The sequence below is a fragment of the Ylistrum balloti genome, unplaced genomic scaffold, assembly GCF_031769215.1.
Source record: "Ylistrum balloti isolate Yb309-2 unplaced genomic scaffold, AGI_CSIRO_Ybal_v1 Utg370056, whole genome shotgun sequence".
NCBI lineage: Eukaryota > Metazoa > Mollusca > Bivalvia > Pectinida > Pectinidae > Ylistrum > Ylistrum balloti.
The window spans coordinates 1,786,466-1,807,143 of NW_026782106.1; the positions used below are offsets into that span (position 1 = coordinate 1,786,466).

The 20,678-nt window shown below is 35.9% G+C and overlaps 2 protein-coding genes across 2 annotated transcripts; one reads left to right on the plus strand and one right to left on the minus strand.

Annotated features, from left to right (window-relative positions):
- Positions 1–528: 528 nt before the first annotated feature.
- On the minus strand, positions 529–2,517 carry LOC132549375 (uncharacterized protein K02A2.6-like). Its single transcript, XM_060213303.1, has one exon. The coding sequence runs from the start codon at positions 2,515–2,517 to the stop codon at positions 529–531; it is 1,989 nt and encodes a 662-aa protein (XP_060069286.1).
- A 2,199-nt stretch (positions 2,518–4,716) lies between these two features.
- LOC132549376 (nose resistant to fluoxetine protein 6-like) lies at positions 4,717–19,919 on the plus strand. The gene is made up of 15 exons (XM_060213304.1): positions 4,717–5,077; positions 6,578–6,832; positions 7,764–7,854; positions 8,037–8,251; positions 8,939–9,106; positions 9,282–9,396; positions 12,785–12,877; positions 15,188–15,353; positions 15,554–15,633; positions 16,048–16,158; positions 17,720–17,837; positions 18,261–18,450; positions 18,672–18,814; positions 19,330–19,455; positions 19,897–19,919. The coding sequence occupies exons 1-14, from the start codon at positions 4,717–4,719 to the stop codon at positions 19,450–19,452; spliced, it is 2,229 nt and encodes a 742-aa protein (XP_060069287.1). The 3' UTR covers positions 19,453–19,455; positions 19,897–19,919.
- The last annotated feature ends 759 nt before the right edge of the window (positions 19,920–20,678 follow it).

Consider the following 20,678-nt stretch of genomic DNA (forward strand, 5'->3'; position numbering starts at 1 on the left):
TCAATGGTAACGTCAGATTTTCCGTACAGCAGTTTGTGAAACCGTTCGCAACCGAAAACTACCGCTAGCATCTCTTTCTCAATTTGCGCGTAACGCTGTTCAGCTGGTGTGAGGGCTCTTGATGCGTATGCCACAACTCCATCCTCTTGAATGATCGCTGCGCCCAATCCTTTCATAGACGCGTCTACAGTCACTCTTACGGTTTGTGTACATCGTAGTACCTCAATACCTTTGTTGAAGTTAGCGTGTTCTTTATGTTCTGGAACGCTTCCTTCGCTTGGTCCGTCCATTCCCACTCTTTGGCTTGTTTCAGCTCACGAAGTGGCGCATTGAGCTCACTCAAATTTGGTATAAATTTTGATACATATGCCAACATTCCAAGAATTGTTTCCAACTCATTGTGGTTCTCCGGGTCTCTCATACGCATGATCGCCTCAACTCTCTTCTGAGTTGGTTTGACTCCGTCTCCAGTTAGTCTGTGACCCACATAATCGACTTCTGGTTTAGCCAATATACACTTGTCTTTGTTTAGTTTGAGGTTGACGGACCTTTCTCTTTCTCTAAACGGGCATTGTGCTCTTCAATTGTCTTACCGTGTACCAGCACATCGTCCACCACTACCTCAACACCATCCAGGTTGCCAAACTGTGTAATCATTTCGCGTTGGAAAACTTCTCCAGCACATTTCAGACCCATAGGTAAACGTAGGTACCGGTAACGCCCAAACGGCGTGTTGAATGTGGTTAGAAATGAACTTTGTTCTGACAACTTTATCTGATAGTATCCCATGTTAGCGTCAAGGGTTGAGAAGTATTTGCTGCCGTGTACGCGGGTTACAATATCATCAATACTGTTCATTGGATAGTGTTCACGGAGTATGGCCTTATTAAGGTCTCCTGGGTCAATGCATATTCTGACTCTTCCGTTTTTCTTCCTCACACACACCATGCTATTTACCCATTCAGTTGGATGTTCCACGGGAGAGATGATACCACATTTCTGCAGATTGTCTAGCTCTGCCTTTACTTGCTCGCGAAGGATAACAGGTACTGGTCTCGGCGCATGAATAACCGGTGTAATACTCTTGTCTATCTTTATTTCGTACTCGCCCGGTATGCACCCAATCTGGTCACCTACGACGTCATCGTAGCTACGGAATATCCCTTCCATAGTTAGCTCTACTTCGTTTACCCTGGCTATGAGTCCAAACTGAACACAATCCTCTCTACCTAGTAGATTTACTCTGGTCGCAGTGTCCAAAATTTGAAACTCGACCAGTCGCTTGACTGATTTGTACGCGCATGGGAGGGTTACCATTCCGCACGCTTTCAACGGTCTGCCGCTAACGCCATTTATAATTACATCGCTCTCCTCGATCTGGGAATCTGACAGAAATTTGCTCGCAGAGTCCTTTGACAAAACATTACATCGCGCTCCGCTGTCGATTTCAACTGTTAATGTTTGACCATTAACATCGAGATGTGCTTTCCAGTCATTGTCGCTGTGATGTTTGATGTTAAACACGTCAGTTTTGAAAACATCTTGCACAGTACACTGATCAAATATTTCACTGATATTGTCCTGACTGGCATCCTGGTTTTCGGTATAATGTACCTTTTTGTTACCACTTCCTCTGTCGTGTCCTCTACCAGTGCCCCTGTGTCCTCTACCCGCACCTCTGTATGGTCTACGGTTTGTCCGACCGCGGTCAAACTTCTGGTTACAAACACTGGATGCCTTGAAATGACCCTTTTGACCGCAGTTGTCACAGTATTTATTATACGCAGGGCGTTGTTTATATTCATGATGTCTACAACAGCTTTTACAATATGGGTGGTCTCCCTTGTAGCTCCTTTCGCTATCTCTCTTATGCCTAGTCGAACCACGTCCCCGACTTCTGTGTACCATGTTTACATTTGGATTTTCAGCCCCAAGATTCTTCAGATGTGCTGCAGTTAACTCAACTTGGCGGCATGTTTGAATTACTTTGTCAAGTGTTAAATCTGCGACGGGAATTTCCATAAGTTTTTCTGAACATTTCCTGTCGTTTACGCCATTGATAACCATGTCGCATATGAGCCCCTCAGTCTGTTCCACATACTGACAATGTTCGGCCTTCCGTTTCAACGTCGCAATAAAGTCCATGATCGATTTTGCCTCTCGCTTGGTGTTTAGAAATTCTTGCCTTTTAATATTTCTGTATGTGTGAACACCAAAATGCTGATCAAACTTTCTGAATACAGTGTTCAAGTCATGTTTATCTTCAGCAGCACGTGCCTGAATACCAGCATCCTCGTTAGGTTGGACTTCCGGTGCCCAAACAAATGAATCATATATTTTCACTGAGTCTCTGCCCATGTTTGATAACAAAGCACCAACCTTTCGTCTGCCGGGTTTATCATCAAGTCCTAAAGCGTTTAGATGTATTAGAAAATCACGCTTGTAGAGTTCCCACTCCGGCGCCCCTGCTTCTGATGGGTTGAAATCGGGTAAGTTTTTAATGCCTTTCCCTGCCATTCTTCCTTAAACGCTGGTGTGTAAAGGAGAATCAGTGTTTCAGCTGTAATTAGGACTTAATATGATGACTATATCATGTCTATCTTTGCCGATGAAGGTGGAACTTCTGACACCATGCAATAACCACACCGGACTCCAAACATGTCGGCAGGAAGAGTAAACTTTATTGACTCCACATAGGAGAGTTACATAATGTTAAGGTTGCACAACAGTAATGCATACAGTGCATTGCACTACTCACCATGGTAAGCACTTTTATGGTACTGTAATTAATTTCAAGTTCCAAGGAATTTTCAGCTTAATATGATTAATTTTGCGTTGTTTGTTACGCAATATGCAGCGTTCAAATGTGTCGATTTTTCATTTCCAATGCAAAGAAATCTAACTCCACCCACTTGGTAATTATTGGAGGTGTCTGTGGCAACACGTCACCTTGCGGCGGATCTTTTTGAACTTCTTTTTCGTATAAATGGAATGTCTGTTTACTCAATGACTTGGTGTGTGGAATAGAAAATATCTCAGTTTCATGCTGGTATGAAAGAAAAAAAAATTCTTGCAAACTTATTATGAATGAATATGTGAACAATCATTTAGTTTGCGATTTTTTTTCACACGAGCATGGAAGTAAAATATTACTATCAGACTTAAATGAAAGGAATCTAAATCAGAAAGGAATCTTGTGGAAATCTTTCTTCTGAGTACCGGATCATAATGCGGATAATAATCTTCCTCGTTTCAATTAGATCCCCAAATTTCACTCGAAGCGATGATGATGATGATGGTGATGATGATGATGATGATGATGATGATGATGTATTGTAATGTTAACGGAACCAGTATGCCGTTTTGTTGTTTGACAAATATATATCAGAAAGTAAATGCTATTTTGTATTTTAAAGCAGCTTGTACTAATTAAAAAGTTCGTACAAAAGGTCCGATGGGCGTGTATTGCTCACAGGGGGTATTATTCTCAGAATCATTAGAAACATGACATTCTTTCAAGTAATTTTACATATTGCGAGGAAAATAATGAAATTCTAGGGATATTGATTTCTTTAAAGTGTCCGTTTGATGAGTTTGACCAAGGTCATTGCTTCATCCCAACTATTAATATCATAACTCAGGTCCTCTTGGTTGATAAGAAGTCACCTTGAAATATTTTTTCAAATGAAATATCACTTGAACATACCAACCAATATGACCGTTGGTGTCTTGGCTGTTGTTAAAAGGTTTATTTTAAGACCATTGACCTACACCTTTACATTAGTGAAGGTAATTTATTTTGAAGCTAGGAACTCCTTCATAAAAAAACAAGAAGAAAATACCAACGTGTCAACATAATCATAATTCAAACTCATATTCCATAAAACTAGGGCTAACTATACACAAAAGAAAGATATGGATAGAGACTCTTGAAAAAAAGAACAAGGAGAATAAGACCATGAGTTTATGAAGAATAAGCGTTTTCTGCTTCATCGACTACACCCGCCATATAAACATTGGTCATGTTATCAAATGAGAACAAGTTATATACGATGGAACCAACAGGTAAACTAACGAGCATCAAACACGTCCAGATTCATATCGCACAAAACAAATATTTCGCAATGAGATCAATATGATGACCATAAAACTTCCACATCATTTCCATCACTCTGCATCTTTTGAAACCAATGTGTTATGAGTTTGTCCGTCAGTTGACTACTTCTTGGTTGTAAATCGTAATAATAGTATCAGGCCCTTGTATATCGAATCAACCATGGTACAAAAAAACAAAAGCCGACCTCTATATCACGAAAGTGCGCCGTTGAGCGGGTGAACAATGTCCCAATGTCACAGTATTATATATATACATATAATGTGCTCAATATGGACCTCATAATGTACACGGGTACATCATCAGAACTAACACGTGATAAATAAGTATGAGATTGTTGACAACTGTCGTGAACACACCACTTCAATACACATGATTCATGTATCACTATATATGTACATCATGTATATATATATATTACTGCAGTATCTACCTTATATGGTCAATATCCACCTTAATTGATAAGCTATATCTTGATATATTATCGTAATACGATATAGATATGTAACATCCTAACAGAGTTTATACATAACAGTGAAATATATCTTGTTTGTTTTTCAGTTGTGGTGCGGTACATTTATATTTTACCAGTTGTCGTAAGAATGGCGTTAGCGTCGACTACAAAGTTATGTATTGTATTTCTCCTAACATGTATTGCAAGAACCGGAAGTGTCGAAGATATGTCGTACCAGACTTTGTTTATAGAAGGAATGAAGAAAATCTACGATATGCAGGAAAATCGGTCACCACTTTCACCCTCCAGTTTAAAAGTATCCCCGGCCCAGCTAAGACTGTTCCAAGATTCAATTGATCCATACAGAATATTAACTGGATCCCCGGGACCCCGGGCTAAGCCCGGTTTAGGGGCTGTTGTCGGTGGATTTAATGTTTCGGACACTTGCTACAACGATACCCAGATGATCGGCCCTTCCGCCACGTTGGTGCAGCTTTGGGCGCTGAAAAGTAAGATTAATGTTATAAGATTTATTTCTGCATGATCTACGACTTTACACTGACAGATCTATTGCTTATATATATATATACTAGTACAGATATCAAAGATATCGGAAACCTAGCGAATTTCGAAAATTAGTTTCCGAGAAAAAAAAAATTGACTCTCAAATATAGTTAACCTTTCAGATTAGCACGTAGTCGAAGCATTTAAAAGGGTGCACTAGTCATTGCCATTGACTATGAAGTGCTATTTTACTTTTATTCCAGTTAAGCGGTATCACTGATATCACCAATTTAATCGACAATATTATAATAAAGTGTTACCTCCTATTCATTATAATGATATCACCTAGGATGGCAATGGACAGTGTCATCTTCATCAGACAAATGACCAGTGCAAAGCGTGTAGTATCGAGGTGTTTTCTGATGAAGGTGACAGTCGTCATCGAAATGTCACATAATTTTTTGAACTAGTAGATATATAACATCTACTGAATCATGTTTGCCGAGTTCTTGGAAGACACAAGGACCCAGTTGATGTCTGACAACGCCATTGTTTTACCTGCTGGAGATAAATAAAAAAAAATCTTTTCTTTCTTAATGGAAACTGTGTACCTTGCATTTTGGGTGATTGCTCAGACGAATTGCAATTTCTGTATTATGAATTTTCCATTTCTGTATAGCAATATTTCTGCATCTCCTACCTATGTATTTTACATGTTGATTCGATATTCAAGAGCCGTTTCCCATTATCACGATTTTCATGCAAGAAGTCGTTTACTAACTGTCAAACACGTAACACAAGGGTTCAAAAGATACTGATGAAAATTATGGGAAAGTATTATGGTCGCCATAGAAATCTCTTTAGGAAATGTTCTATTTCTTTGTGCGACATGAAGCTGGATGTGTTTGATGCTCGTTAGTTTGCCTGTTGGTTCTGTTATTGTATACCTTGTTCTCATTTGAGAACCATACATTACTTACTTGGATTGACCAAGGTTTACATAGTGGGTGTCGTCGATGAAGCAGATGACGCTTACACTTCCTGAACACCTGGTCTTATTCTCCTTGTACCGTTTCAGGAGTCTCCGTACAAATCTCTCTTTTGTTCCTGGTTTGCCACAGTTGTGTGGAATTTTAGTTTGAATTAAGGTCCCATTTACATGTTCTTATATAAACGGTAAAGACATGTTTTTCAGGAAACTGAGACCATGAACTATTCTGCTCTATCATTGTTGTCTCCTTGGCTAAATTTGTATTCTATCCTCCATAAATTAATTCATTATAAGTAATATCATTATTATGTCATTGGGTAAAACACCCGTGGCATGTCGTGGGTAACACGTATGTTGTGAGGTAGCCATGAGCTACTGCAAGGTTAGCCCGCCAAAAATGGCTGGTTGTTTGCGGAGCCAGAACGCAGCTAGCAAACAAACCGTATGTTTTGTAGTTAATAGACAGGAATACAGAAAGACAATACAGATATAGTCTTTAACCATTACTTTCTAGTGATAGACGCCGGCGGAAAGCCTCCGAGTGACATTTTAAACGGTAACCAAGGATGGTTTGGTTCTTACGACGAGTGCCTCAGTGTGACGAGCGACAAGTTTGAATACGGTCAAAAGCCTCCACACTTTAATGGGAAGTACTGTATAGTTAGCGTTCCTGTGAGCATTCTGAACATACCACTACCAAACGCTAACCTTGGACTGTGTTTACCAGATTCCTGTTCAGAGGCGGATGCTGTGGCACTCACAAACGCAGGTATACCAATGCATTTTGTTTTTTGTTATACTTTGTTTAGTGTGAATATTTTTTCTTCAATAACACATACAAACTGTAATTGTTTTATATTTCCCTAACATTATCATAGTTTATAATAAGATTCGCCTTTTAGGCAGAATGATCGTCCGCTAAATAACATAACAATAAGATGAAATGTTTTAAAGATTCACGAGGTTCGTGTTGTATATTCCAGTAACACTCCAGTGGACCTTCCTTATATCTGTAACAAGCATTAGGAATCTGTTCTTAAATTTAAGTTACATGGTCAGGCCTTGATATCAATTCAGCATTAACTTATACAGCCTCATAAACCGACACAACATTTATTGCTTGACATGATATTGCAGCAGCTGAAATTGTAATATATATTGTACTTTTTGTTGACCAGTCATCAGACTGTTATTGAAAATTTAGTGTTACTTTAAGAATTGTAGACTTTTGCATTCATTGCCGAGTAAATGACACAAGTTTGTGTATCGTCTGCTGTATTTCATATTTCACTCTCATATGCAAATTACTTTTCAATCTAAATGATGTAGATACCTTTAAATGAAATAGCCTTGTTGACTGTTTATTATAATGGTCACGTGATCAGTGTCATTTACAACATATATCTATGAAGTAGTACCACTTTTGACGTCGACGTTAATCCTTTTTTATAACTATTAGTTTTTCGTTTTTTTTTTTTTTTTTTGGTTTTGTTTTTTTTTTTATCAGTTTTGTTTTTGTTTTATAGAATAAATTCTAACACCTGGATAGTCTGGGCGTTACTTGTAATTTGCTTCACAGGAAAAACACCTCTTCGGTTTAATGTTTAATTTAATGTGTTATCTAGCTCTAGAAACGATTGAACCTGGAAAAGTTTTGTTTTATGGACAATGTAAGATGTTTAATTCAATCTGTTTCTTAGCCCTAGAAACGATTGAACCTGGAAAATTTTCATTTAATGGACACTGTAAGAAGAAAGTCCTGGAGTTCGATGACAAGGCTGTAGGCGCTGTGTAAGTATCATCACTTACAGACAGAATACCACACATAAGCACCATATATTCATAACGTGATAAATTAAAAAAATAAACAGAAATATTCCTCGCTACAGCACAGAAAAAAAAATAAATGACCAATTGGCTTCATAGAAAGAAATCCCGAAAGAAGGTATGCTATTATAATTCCATACTTTCAGAATTTTGTGTGGGTTCATCCTCGCCATGATGATCGTGGGTACAGTTTACGACGTGATAGTTGTTCGTGGTGTATTACGTACCTGGAGTCGAGTCGACACAGCTTTACCAAGCACATTAGCGACCACGACGTTTGGACCAGAGTCAAATGAAAAGACAAAACTAATATCCAGTGATCAGAACTCAACAGAAGTGAAAGATGAGCCAAAAGAGCTGGGTGAGTACTGTGTCATATAAACTAGCCACAGTCTCTACTTGTATAACGAATTCATTAACAATTAATCAGACTCAATATGCTGATTTTTTCGAATATATATGAAAAGTTATCAAAAAGGGAAATAACCGAGGACGTAGTGGTATGATCCTTTAGAATAACTAATTGGTATTTCACGCGTCACCAAGTGTCCAAATATCTATCTATAAACCTGTGATCTAATATTGTTTTCTAACACTTAAAAATCTTTACTTGTTTGTTTAAAAAGACGAGTTTGTTTTCGTCAGAAGATGAACGTATCCTTATACACACCTTCATTTTCAAAACATCATCATTTAAACAAAACTAATCGTGTCATTTTCTGACAATGTTTTTAATAAATCGTTAATTACACTTTTCACGATAATGTTTTAAGTATTTAACATTTTTATTGACCCTTTAGGTTAAGCAGAGACTTGACAAAAGACGTGCCATTGGTTTACTGTTAGAAACTAAAATACAGCACGATTTGATCACTTTTGATGTTACAAAAATATGACAACATGCTCTATCCTATCATTCGAAAAATGAAATTATCACATTGTAAAACTACTACTCTGTACATTAAACAACATATCAAGATATACTTCAAACAGCATGGATCAAATCTGGAAGAAATTTATTCATAATTAAGTCACTTTCTACATTCAGGAAGAATGTCAAACATATTAGTGGCATTTTCTGTCTACACAAATGGCGCCAAATTACTTAACACCAGTGTTCCAGCAGGTAGTCTAACGGCTCTTAATGGAATCCGTTTTCTGAGTATGACCTGGGTCATTCTTGGTCACACTTACTCTACAGGGATGAATTTTGTTCGTGAGTATCAAAATAGATTTTTTATTTCGCTTTCGATACGAGTTTTCTCTATTTTATTTTATTTTTTCCTTGTGGTTTTCTTTCGGTATAAAATTCAACCTATCGGTTTATATTACTGTCAGAACACTAATAAAGATTTCATCGTTTTGTCTTTGTATTGACACATTTTGTACAGACACTTTTTTACTTGTAGATAATGTTTCTACGTTTTGGCCACAAATGGCCAATCGATGGACTTTCCAGGCCATCATGAATGCATTGGTTTCTGTCGATACATTCTTTGCATTAAGGTAATGATATTTCAAATGACAATATTATAAAGTATGTATATGATAAAATACACAGATAACCATTTTTGTGCAAGTGCGGTTCCAAAAATCAACAGTTCTGTGATAGATGTCGACAAATGAAGGTTGATGAAGATCAATGCAGACGTTATTAAAATGATGTTCCCCTCACACGAGAGATAAGCTGGCTTATAATCAGAATGGTACAAACCAAATAACACGAGTGAACGGGACACGTCGCCGTGTTTGCATTATTCGTTGTTTAAAATTTAAGGTAATTTGGTTCAAAATGACTACTATACTGTTTTGCAGTCATAAAACCCAAACACTTACTGATACATCGAGTAGATAAAAAATGTCCAGGGTTTTTCGGTTTCTCTCAACCACAATCATCTCAAATATATATCAACATTGATAACGAGATAATTTTTTATTTAAATGGATATGAGCGTAACAATAATGTGAATTATAACCCAAAAGTCTAAGAAACACGTTGCTTTCACATGTTTTTTTCTAAGCTCCTTTGATCAGACACATTCACAATAATCACGTTTGAGAGAAAATAGCCCCACGATATGACAATAACTTTTATTTATAGAAAGTTATCTTTGTAGAGAATTACACTCAACAATTTAAACAACTGCTAAAATTAGAGATGGCAAGAATTACAACATGATTGTTAAGAGGTACTTCATATCATATATTTAGTAAAGAATATCTCTCCAATAGACTTGATAGACGTAAAAAAATTTAATGTTTAAAACTCGTCTTAGCATAATTCCTCATTATCAAAAGTATAGTGCGTAACCTCTACAAACCTCGAAAATAAGACGCTGTCTGGGCTTATTTCCAGTACAGGCTAATTTCTGGGTCAGCTTGTTTTCGAGTTTTCAGCGTATTACAGTGAAATCGAAAGATATCTGTTAAAAACATTTCCGAACATTTTTCGAGTTAGTAATGTTAATATACTAAAAGGATAAAGAAACGCAGGGTAAACATTAAACCAGAAATTAAGTATGATATCGGGCTTCATTTAAAACGAAATTTTGTATACTTACAGATAAATTAAAGCTTAAAAATTTCCAAATTCTGTATTTTGCATCTGACAATTGTTTTAGAGGTACTAACGATTAAATTGAATGGACCCATAGGATTTTGAAATTGAAATTGAACTGAGTCATCAATATCTTGTGTGTCCGCCTTTTGCTGTGGTCACGGCCCTTATTCTTCTGGTCATAGAGTTCATGAGAGCGTTAATCCGTCTTATGGGGATGTTGTCCCACTCTTCAATCACAGCTCTGGTCAACTGCTCTCGAGTAGCAGGGGATGGCTGGCGCTTTCGAACCTGTCTATCCAACTGGTCCCAAAGATGCTCGGTCGGGGACAAATCAGGGCTATATGGCGGCCGATCTAGTGGTTGAATATTGTTGTTGGCCAGAAAGACTTGGCAAATCCTTGCTACGTGGGGCCTAGCATTATACTGCTGGAGGATTAGATTATGCTGCTGTAAGACAGGGATAACATGGGGTCGGAGGATCTCATCTCTATACTTAGCTGCTGTTAAATTGCCATCAATAACAACCAATTGTGATTTTAACCCGTGTGAGATTCCTCCCCACACCATTACTGAACCGCCCCCAAACCTATCCCTCTCTACAACGCAAGCGTCCGTAAAACGTTCGCCACGACGTCGGTAGACACGTTGACGGCCGTCAGATCGATAAAGACAGAATCGTGACTCGTCCGTAAAGAAAACTTGTCTCCACTGCCTCAGCGGAAACCGTCGTGGAGCACGTGGAGCACGTGCAGCGACCCAGGTCATGGACCTACGTAGGGGCGACGTGCTCTTACACCAATTTCTCTTAATCGGTTCTTTACAGTTTTTGAACTTATAGGACGCCCTTGATTTCCACGAACATTAACAGCACTATCAACGGCAGTAAGGCGCCAATTACGCACATGAGAGATGACAATATAGCGATCCTGACGTCGTGACGTTACGCGCGGACGTCCTGACCTAGGTCGATCGGCCAATCGCCCAGTTTCCCGAAGACGTCTTACAAGACGTTCTATGGTGGAAACATTAACACCAAAGTGCCTAGCAACCTGATTTTGCAGCTGTCCTTGCATCAGCATCTGAATGGCCTTACACTTCTGAACTTCTGTGAGTCGTGCCATTCTTAAAACGAATCGAATTCTCAATTAATTTTAGGGAAGCAGTTGGTCTGTATAAAGACTAACGAAGAGTGACTTGACCAACGCTGCATGAGACCAGAACAACACGGTGCACGAGATTATTGTTTTTTCCTTCCTCCATTTACCAGAGCTGCGCACTGTACCGTGACTAAATTTTCGATACATGACAAGGTGTAATATGACCTAATTACTCAATCCAAAATGTTTCACTTTATTTGGAGAACGCGTTTTCAAAATATCGGAATAAATATTACCTTGCGTTTCTTTATCCTTTCAGTATAGAATAAAAGTCATTATGACACCACAAGTAGAAGCTGTGAGTGTGATGTTTCGATGACACCACGGTCACATTCATCAGACAAATGACCAGTGTGGGGCGTGCTAGCAGTAACTTGCACAGTGTATCTGATGGTACGGAATCGACCTGCTGTTTCGTCTAAACTAAAATCTGATGTACATAAAATGATGTGACGAAATAGTCAAAATATTATATAAATATACACAAGATGATTTGCATTTTTACCGAATTTACCAAAAGAACGTTAATACCAGATTTGCCCGATATCTTATTCTTTAGCATATTTTACAATACAATTTGTTGAAATAAAACGAAATCCTAATACTAATCAGGAGCGGATGATTAAAGCCGGACAAACTTCTCTAATGCTTCTTAAAATATCTATACTTCAGTTATTCCCTTCTGACGAATGCGGTAAGGCTGTTTGGTTTAAGAATTGTTGTAAAAAATGTAATAATTATTTGGTCTCACAACTTGACAAGAAAACAAGGTCGCGATGATTAAAATGATTTCTGTGAGATCTGTTTGGTTAAAATAAGAGAAGACCCATATAATTGAACAATGGTATGAACGTGCAATATTGTTATACAAAAGCATGCCGAGCTAATATCTTGTCATTGTTGTTGCTAACCAAAATGAAATCAAATAAGGAGCCATGCCTGACAAGTAATTGATACTATTTGTGCTGATTTCATGACAATTCTATCGTCAAAATTCACATACCATCTAGAAAATATTTAGGGATTAGGTATGCAAATACATTAAATAAAGGAACGTCTACATTTTGATTGCTGCAACAACAATGTCAAAACAAAATCAAAATAATATAACTAAGTGGAATTTGTCGTTTTTAATGATATACTTGTTTTACTTTTAATTGCATTTACACATGAACAGTGGATTACTGGTGTCCTATCTGTTCATGCGCGAGATGGACAAGACAAAGGGAAAGATGAACTGGGCGATGTTTTATTTCCATCGATTCTGGAGGTAAGTTTGGGTGAGTCCATTCCACACCACACGTAAACAATCTGACTTGTAGGAAGGTATTTTTACTCTCTTCAGATTCTGAAAGAAACATATTTGTTATTGCCGTATCTTATTTCTAACCTGTATCGAAAAGTGTACTATCTAATTGGGGGACTTGTGTGTAGTTTTCTATTTTACACTCTAGTATTTAGGATATTTCATAGGGATGTATTATCGTGTCAAAGACTGTTACTCGTTAGGGGTAAACTTAATACACTTTTGTTAGATTATGTTATATATAATATATATATATGTATATATATATATATATATATATTCTGCGTGTTATACGTATTGCATACAATATCTTCAAACGAAATGTTTCATCTTTCCAATAAGTGTTTGAGGAAGAATATCGGTCAAGTATTGACCAAATTATGTATCTAATTAATTCCGAAATTCAAAAATGTATAAGTATAAATTGAACAATCTACGTTTTGGCGGTATAAAATACCCATACCCGTATCAACACCGAATGTGCTAGTGTTATGTCACGTATGTAGTAGAAAGTCAATATAAAACATCACGCTTCTCTATCTAATCAACAACAACTGCCTTCGTATCTGTTTGTCGTAGACGGATGAACGCCGTACAAGGCCTCAACCCCAACCCCTACTCCAATATCTACGTTATAAAAGAAAAAAAAATAAATTTTGATAATTCTGTAATAACATATTAGGACATTTAAAAAAATCTTATACTTTGAATGAATTATTTTGCATTTCTTGTTTACATTATCTATACATAATTCAAGGGGCAGAAACGCATTCAAAATATCAATTCTAAAATCATAATTTTAAGAAATATGCTCAGTTTTCCCTTCTCAGGAGTTAAACGTGTTGTAACTATAATATAAATACTGACCGGGCTGGAAATTCGTGCCAAGTCCATGTGGTCTTTTCTTCTGGTCACTATTGTGACGTCATCAGGGTATTTATCTAAACGCGGCTTGTAAATACCTGTCATACTGTTATCGCTGTATCTTGATCTACTTTGTTAAAAAAAATCACATGTTTCATAAAGTAGAATAATTAATCTACCAGATAAGCCTTGTGTTCAAGGACGTAAGAGCTGTATGATAAAGTTTAATTAAAAAAATGTCACTACTGTATCTAATTCTATATTTGAATGGTCTGACCAGTAAGTCTTTGGTATAATCCGGAAGTAGTTAATATTAGATTCATTAATTGTCACTACTGTATCTAATTCTATTTTTAATGGTCTGACCAGTAAGTCTTTGGTATAATCCGGAAGTAGTTAATATTAGATTCATTAATTGTCACTACTGTATCTAATTCTATTTTTAATGGTCTGACCAGTAAGTCTTTGGTATAATCCGGAAGTAGTTAATATTAGATTAATTAATTGTCACTACTGTATCTAATTCTATTTTTAATGGTCTGACCAGTAAGTCTTTGGTATAATCCGGAAGTAGTTAATATAAATTCATTAATTGTCACTACTGTATCTAATTCTATTTTTAATGGTCTGACCAGTAAGTCTTTGGTATAATCCGGAAGTAGTTAATATTAGATTCATTAATTGTCACTACTGTATCTAATTCTATTTTTAATGGTCTGACCAGTAAGTCTTTGGTATAATCCGGAAGTAGTTAATATTAGATTAATTAATTGTCAATACTGTATCTAATTCTATTTTTAATGGTCTGACCAGTAAGTCTTTGGTATAATCCGGAAGTAGTTAATATTAGATTCATTAATTGTCACTACTGTATCTAATTCTATTTTTAATGGTCTGACCAGTAAGTCTTTGGTATAATCCGGAAGTAGTTAATATTAGATTCATTAATTGTCACTACTGTATCTAATTCTATTTTTAATGGTCTGACCAGTAAGTCTTTGGTATAATCCGGAAGTAGTTAATATTAGATTCATTAATTGTCACTACTGTATCTAATTCTATTTTTAATGGTCTGACCAGTAAGTCTTTGGTATAATCCGGAAGTAGTTAATATTAGATTCATTAATTGTCACTACTGTATTTAATTCTATTTTTAATGGTCTGACCAGTAAGTCTTTGGTATAATCCGGAAGTAGATACTACTACATTCGAAGCTTACATTTGGGAGTGTTTTGTATTTATTGGTATCTGTGTATTATAGAAAAAAACCACGTGTACCTATAGTCTACAGTGACCTGTTTCAAACAGATAAATGTTTTACTGATAATTCGATGATTTAACAACTTGCTACTAGCGCTTTTTTCAAGTATATTGTTAACGAGGGTTTAGCTACCTTTGATTTATCTCCAGGTTAACACCTCCGTACATGCTGGTACTCTTCGTGGAAGTGACCCTTACACGTTACTTCAATGATGGTCCGTTTTGGCCAGAAGGAGGTTTCGAACGAGACTTCTGTGAGGATACATGGTGGACTAATCTGTTATATATAAACAACTTGGTGAAAACTGACAAATCGGTAGGTGATGCATTATCTGTTGTGTATATAACTAACAGTATGTATAAATCAATTATTGTGCATATTTTACGTGCATTCCACACTCTGTATCTGGTAAATGGCGTGACATTTTACTTCAACTGTATCAATTCGACAAAAATGCTATTTTGACACAGTATATGACCTTTATAAATTCATTATGAAATTGTTGTATTTGTCAGTGTTTCACCTGGGCCTGGTACCTCGCAAATGATATGCAATTCTTCGTGTTAAGCCCGTTGATGCTGGTGCCTTTATTTTAGTAAGTTGGAATGTTCTTATTACTGTTAATTTATGCTTATGAATAAGCTGGTGCTTATATATTCTCAACGTAATATTGGGTCCAGACTATTTTTGAACCATAGAAAGATGTATATGAAATATTACTGTAATTGTAATAAATTGACTATGGAATATATATATATATATAAGGAAATATCATTTCCAAAAAACGATGAGGATAAGAGATAAATGGACGGCAGGATAACAGATCACACACTGTTATATCATTTCAAATATATAGCAATATGTAGTTAAGTAAAATATTGAAAAACAGTTAGAAACGGACTTGATAGTTTCTTTCCTGTTTTTTGTTAGATGTCATACTTAAAAGCTCTGGTGACAACATAATTAGTATCTGTTTTACATTAAAAATATTTCATTTTTTCCTCTGCAGTTCTAAGGTTATAGGTATGATAACGTGCTTAGCTTTTCTCACGGGAACGTTCATAGCAACAGGTGTCGTGTCTACAAAGTACGACCTTCCCGTTTCTACATTTATACCCAGGTATGTTAACATTCATAACACATATTTCATACACAGGTAAGTTAACACGTGTTATACTTACTTTATGCCCAGGTAAGTCAACACGTGTTATACTTATTTAATGCCCAGGTAAGTCAACACGTGTTATACTTATTTAATGCCCAGGTAAGTCAACACGTGTTATACTTACTTTATGTCCAGGTGAGTTAACACGTGTTATACTTACTTTATGTCCAGGTAAGTCAACACGTGTTATACTTACTTTATGCCCAGGTGCGTTAACACGTGTTATACTTATTTAATGCCCAGGTAAGTCAACACGTGTTATACTTATTTTATGTCCTGGTGAGTTAACACGTGTTATATTTATTTTAAGCTCAGGTAAGTCAACACGTGTTATCGTGTTATACTTATTTCATGTCAATGTGACTCAACACGTGTTATACTTATTTTGTGTCCGGGTAGGTTAACGCATTTTATACTTATTTCATACCCAGGTAAGTTAACACGTGTTATGTTTATTTCATCCCCCAGGTACGTTAACACGTGTTATGTTTATTTCATAGCCAGGTAAGTTAACACGTGTTATGTTTATTTCATACCCAGGTAAGTTAACACGTGTTATGTTTATTTCATCCCCAGGTACGTTAACACGTGTTATGTTTATTTCATACCTAGGTACGTTAACACGTGTTATACTTAATTCATACCCAGGTACTTTAACACGTGTTATGTTTATTTCATTCTCAGGTAAGTTAACACGTGTTCTAGGTATTCATAACCTAGGCAAGTTATCATACCAAGGTAAATCACCATGTGTTATACTTATTTTATGCCCAGGTAAGTTAACACGTGTTATACTTATTTTATGCCCAGGTAAGTTAACACGTGTTATACTTATTTTATGTCCAGGCAAATCGCCATGTGTTATACTTATTTTATGCCCAGGTAAGTTAACACGTGTTATACTTATTTTATGTCCAGGTAAATCGCCATGTGTTATACTTATTTTATGCCCAGGTAAGTTATCACGTGTTATACTTATTTTATGTCCAGGTAAATCACAATGTGTTATACTTATTTAATGCCCGTTTAGGTTAATGCATTTTAAACTTATTTCATACCAAGGTAAGTTAACATGTGGTATACTTATTTCATACCCAGGTAAAACACCATGCGTTATACTTATTTCATACCTTGGTGAGTTAACACATGTCATACTTATTTCATAAATAAGTAAGATAACTATTCTAGCATCACATGTAAAACTTAACTATAAATTCCAATATCACACTGAAGTACAATTTCGCTGATTGATCACAATTTCCGTTTTACAACTAGTGAGAAATATATTGGGCGATACGATGCAGAAACGTTATGATTGATTCTACTATCGTAATATAAGTGAAATATTCCATTTTAAAGTCATACACTGTGTTAAAAAGAAAAAGATTATTCCTGGTCTAAACTAAATATTTCATGATCTGCATATTCATTCAAAAGTTAGAGCTCGCTAAGCGGTGTTACAACTTGTAACTGTTAAGATGCGTAGTTATATTTCACTTAATTCCTTTACTTTAAGCGAAAAATACTTTGAGTATTACTACATCAAACCCTGGACACGTATGGGTCCCTACATCGTTGGTATCATGGCTGGTTATCTGCTGTACCGTTCTAAACTCAAGTACAATATGCACTGGGTGAGCATGCATTGAACAGATCAAGTAATCTTGTGTTATTAGCCGCGCTAACTTACGAAAGTTTTCCTTGCTATGACTTGATATATAGAAGGTCACAGTAATTATATCCAGAAATTTGTCAAACGATTACATTGATATGTTTTATAAATTTATAAATTTTCATCTTTAATGTAAATGATAATTGTACCATAGAGCCGGAAAAAATTGATTGCTGTCACGTGACCCGCCAGGAATTGAACGGAATTGTAATCACAAGCGTGCTCCGTTGACAAAGTGTTGAGATCATATTAGCACTATGTGCGCGTCACACCGACACTTCATTTCACAAGAACTTGCAAGGACCGATGAGGGCCATGCATAGCTTCAGCTTAATATTCGTGTTTCACGTTTATTATGTATTTTTGTCTTTTTGTTATTATCCAGCTCCTCAACTTGTTAGGATGGGCTGTAGCTACTACTCTGGCCTGTCTTGTTTTATACGGACTATACGAACCGCTGCGAGGGAACGAAACACTGAGCACGGAGGTGTCAGCACTGTATAACACAGTACACAGAAGCGTCTGGGGTGCGTGCGTCTGCTGGGTGATATTTTCCTGTGCGAACGGAAGCGGCGGTATGTACAATAATTAAATCAAATACAACAAAATGTTCCAATATTTGAAAATAAGTCGAATTGAATGAAGAATTAGTTTTAATGTGAACTGTATCACATATGATAGAATATTATTCAAAACAAAATTTAAACCTGTTTTTGTACCATGAATGGCTACGCGGTCTGTAGAAATTTATTTTAATTTTGGTAATGTACAAGACTGTATGCGCTCTCGTGGGCAGGCTTTGTGAACACCTTGTTGTCATGGGGTGGATTTGTACCCCTAAGTCGTCTGACCTATTGTGCGTACCTGGTGCATCCTATCCTACAGAGCCTCGTGTATTTAAGTCTCCGCCAACAGTTCCGAATGAGTGATTTGACGATGGTACGTTATCATAATTCATTGTGGGAGGGGAGATAACTGAAATGTATTAATGATATAATTTGGTAAATGTGTGCAGGTTTGTCTAAAATATTTGATAAAAGATTAATTAATGTCAGGATCTACATACAACTTACCTAGATTTCTTCACAGTTGCGGGTGACATATCTATTGAATTTAAACATGATAGATGTACCAGTATAAAGTTATATGCGATCCAACATAATCCTATAATGGACAGATAAATTCTAAGTTAGTCAATCACTAGATAACAAAACTACATTACGGGACCTATTCATGATTGGTGCATGAAATGCCCATCATGATAAATTGACTATTGCTTAATTATTTTCTACAACTTTTTTTTAAAAATATAACTTCAATTATTTAAAACATCTACGTTAATATAATTATTATCATATTTCATTACAAATAAATTTCATTTTGCCAAATGTATGGATTCCTTTTCATCATCAAATTATATGGAGGTAATGTTTAAATGCAATCTCACGTTACAGATAACGTATTTCCTGGCGTTCCTGATGATGGCATATGCAGTAGCCTTTGTTGTCTCCCTTGCATTTGAATCTCCAATGATGGGATTAGAAAAGGCGATATTCAAACGAGGACAGAAAAAATGAAAAGTATTACCATAACATGGATCATATTTTGATTTAGTTTTTTTTAAATACATTAAACAATGTTAAGATATTGATTATGAAGAATATATCGATAGTATTACACAATATTTCATGTTTGTGTGATCTCATTGCTAAACATGCTTAGCAATACGATTTCTGTATGCAATATGTTTACATTTATATGTAATTTTGATTGAGAAATGTTTCTTATAATTGACAATCGTTAAGTTTATTTGTCTACAGAGAATCTGGTATTTGTCGTGAGACAATGACACACACAAATCATTAAGATAGGTAGTTCTGAAGTGTCTTAAACATGTAACATTTATTTGTTCTTGAAATGCCAATTTTTCACTTGAATGATTGTATTAGGTTATATCAACCCAAATTGAAACTATTTAAACCAATTTGACCAAAGCGGGTTTTTTTTTTCAAAATAACCAGGTAATACGAAAGGAAAATACAACGAAAACTTCAACGCAAGTTTAATAGTGATTCAACGAATGGTACATTCGACATTAACACCCGGATTGATCTAAACCTAAATATCACGCCATGACAATAAGTTCAAAGGATATACCGAAGCTACTGGAATTGAATGAAATAGTATCTATTGTATCTTTGTATATTTTATTACAAATTGGAGATTGAATTACGACTAAAACTACCTTATGTATTGTATATCATTTGTATTAGATACCAGAGATTAAAATATTGCATTATATTATTAGTTTTTGTTTGTGTTGATGTAGGGTCAGTTTGTTTCTTCCTTTTCTGTGAGGACCATTCTGTCTTGGAGCATATCTAAAATATTAACCTTTGTAATATTTCATGAGAATATTTATTACAAGGAAAATCTACACAGAGACTAATGAATATATGAGACTAATAAGAATAAGACCATGTGTTCTGGAAGAGTAAGTGTCTTCTGCTTCATCGTCGACCATCTTAATATTGGTCAACCCAAGAAAGTAATGTCACGTCCTTAAATGATAACATAAGGACGAAACCTACAGACAAAATAACGAGCATCAAACACGTCCAGCTTCATATCTCATAACATAATATTTTTCAATGTGATCACTATGACAACGGTAAATAATTTCCATCAACCTGCATTTTTTTAAGCCCCGTGTTATAAGGTTGTCCGTCAGTTGATGACTTATTGCAAGCAAATCGTGATAATAGGAACGGGCCCTTGAATATTGATTCAAAAACGATATGTT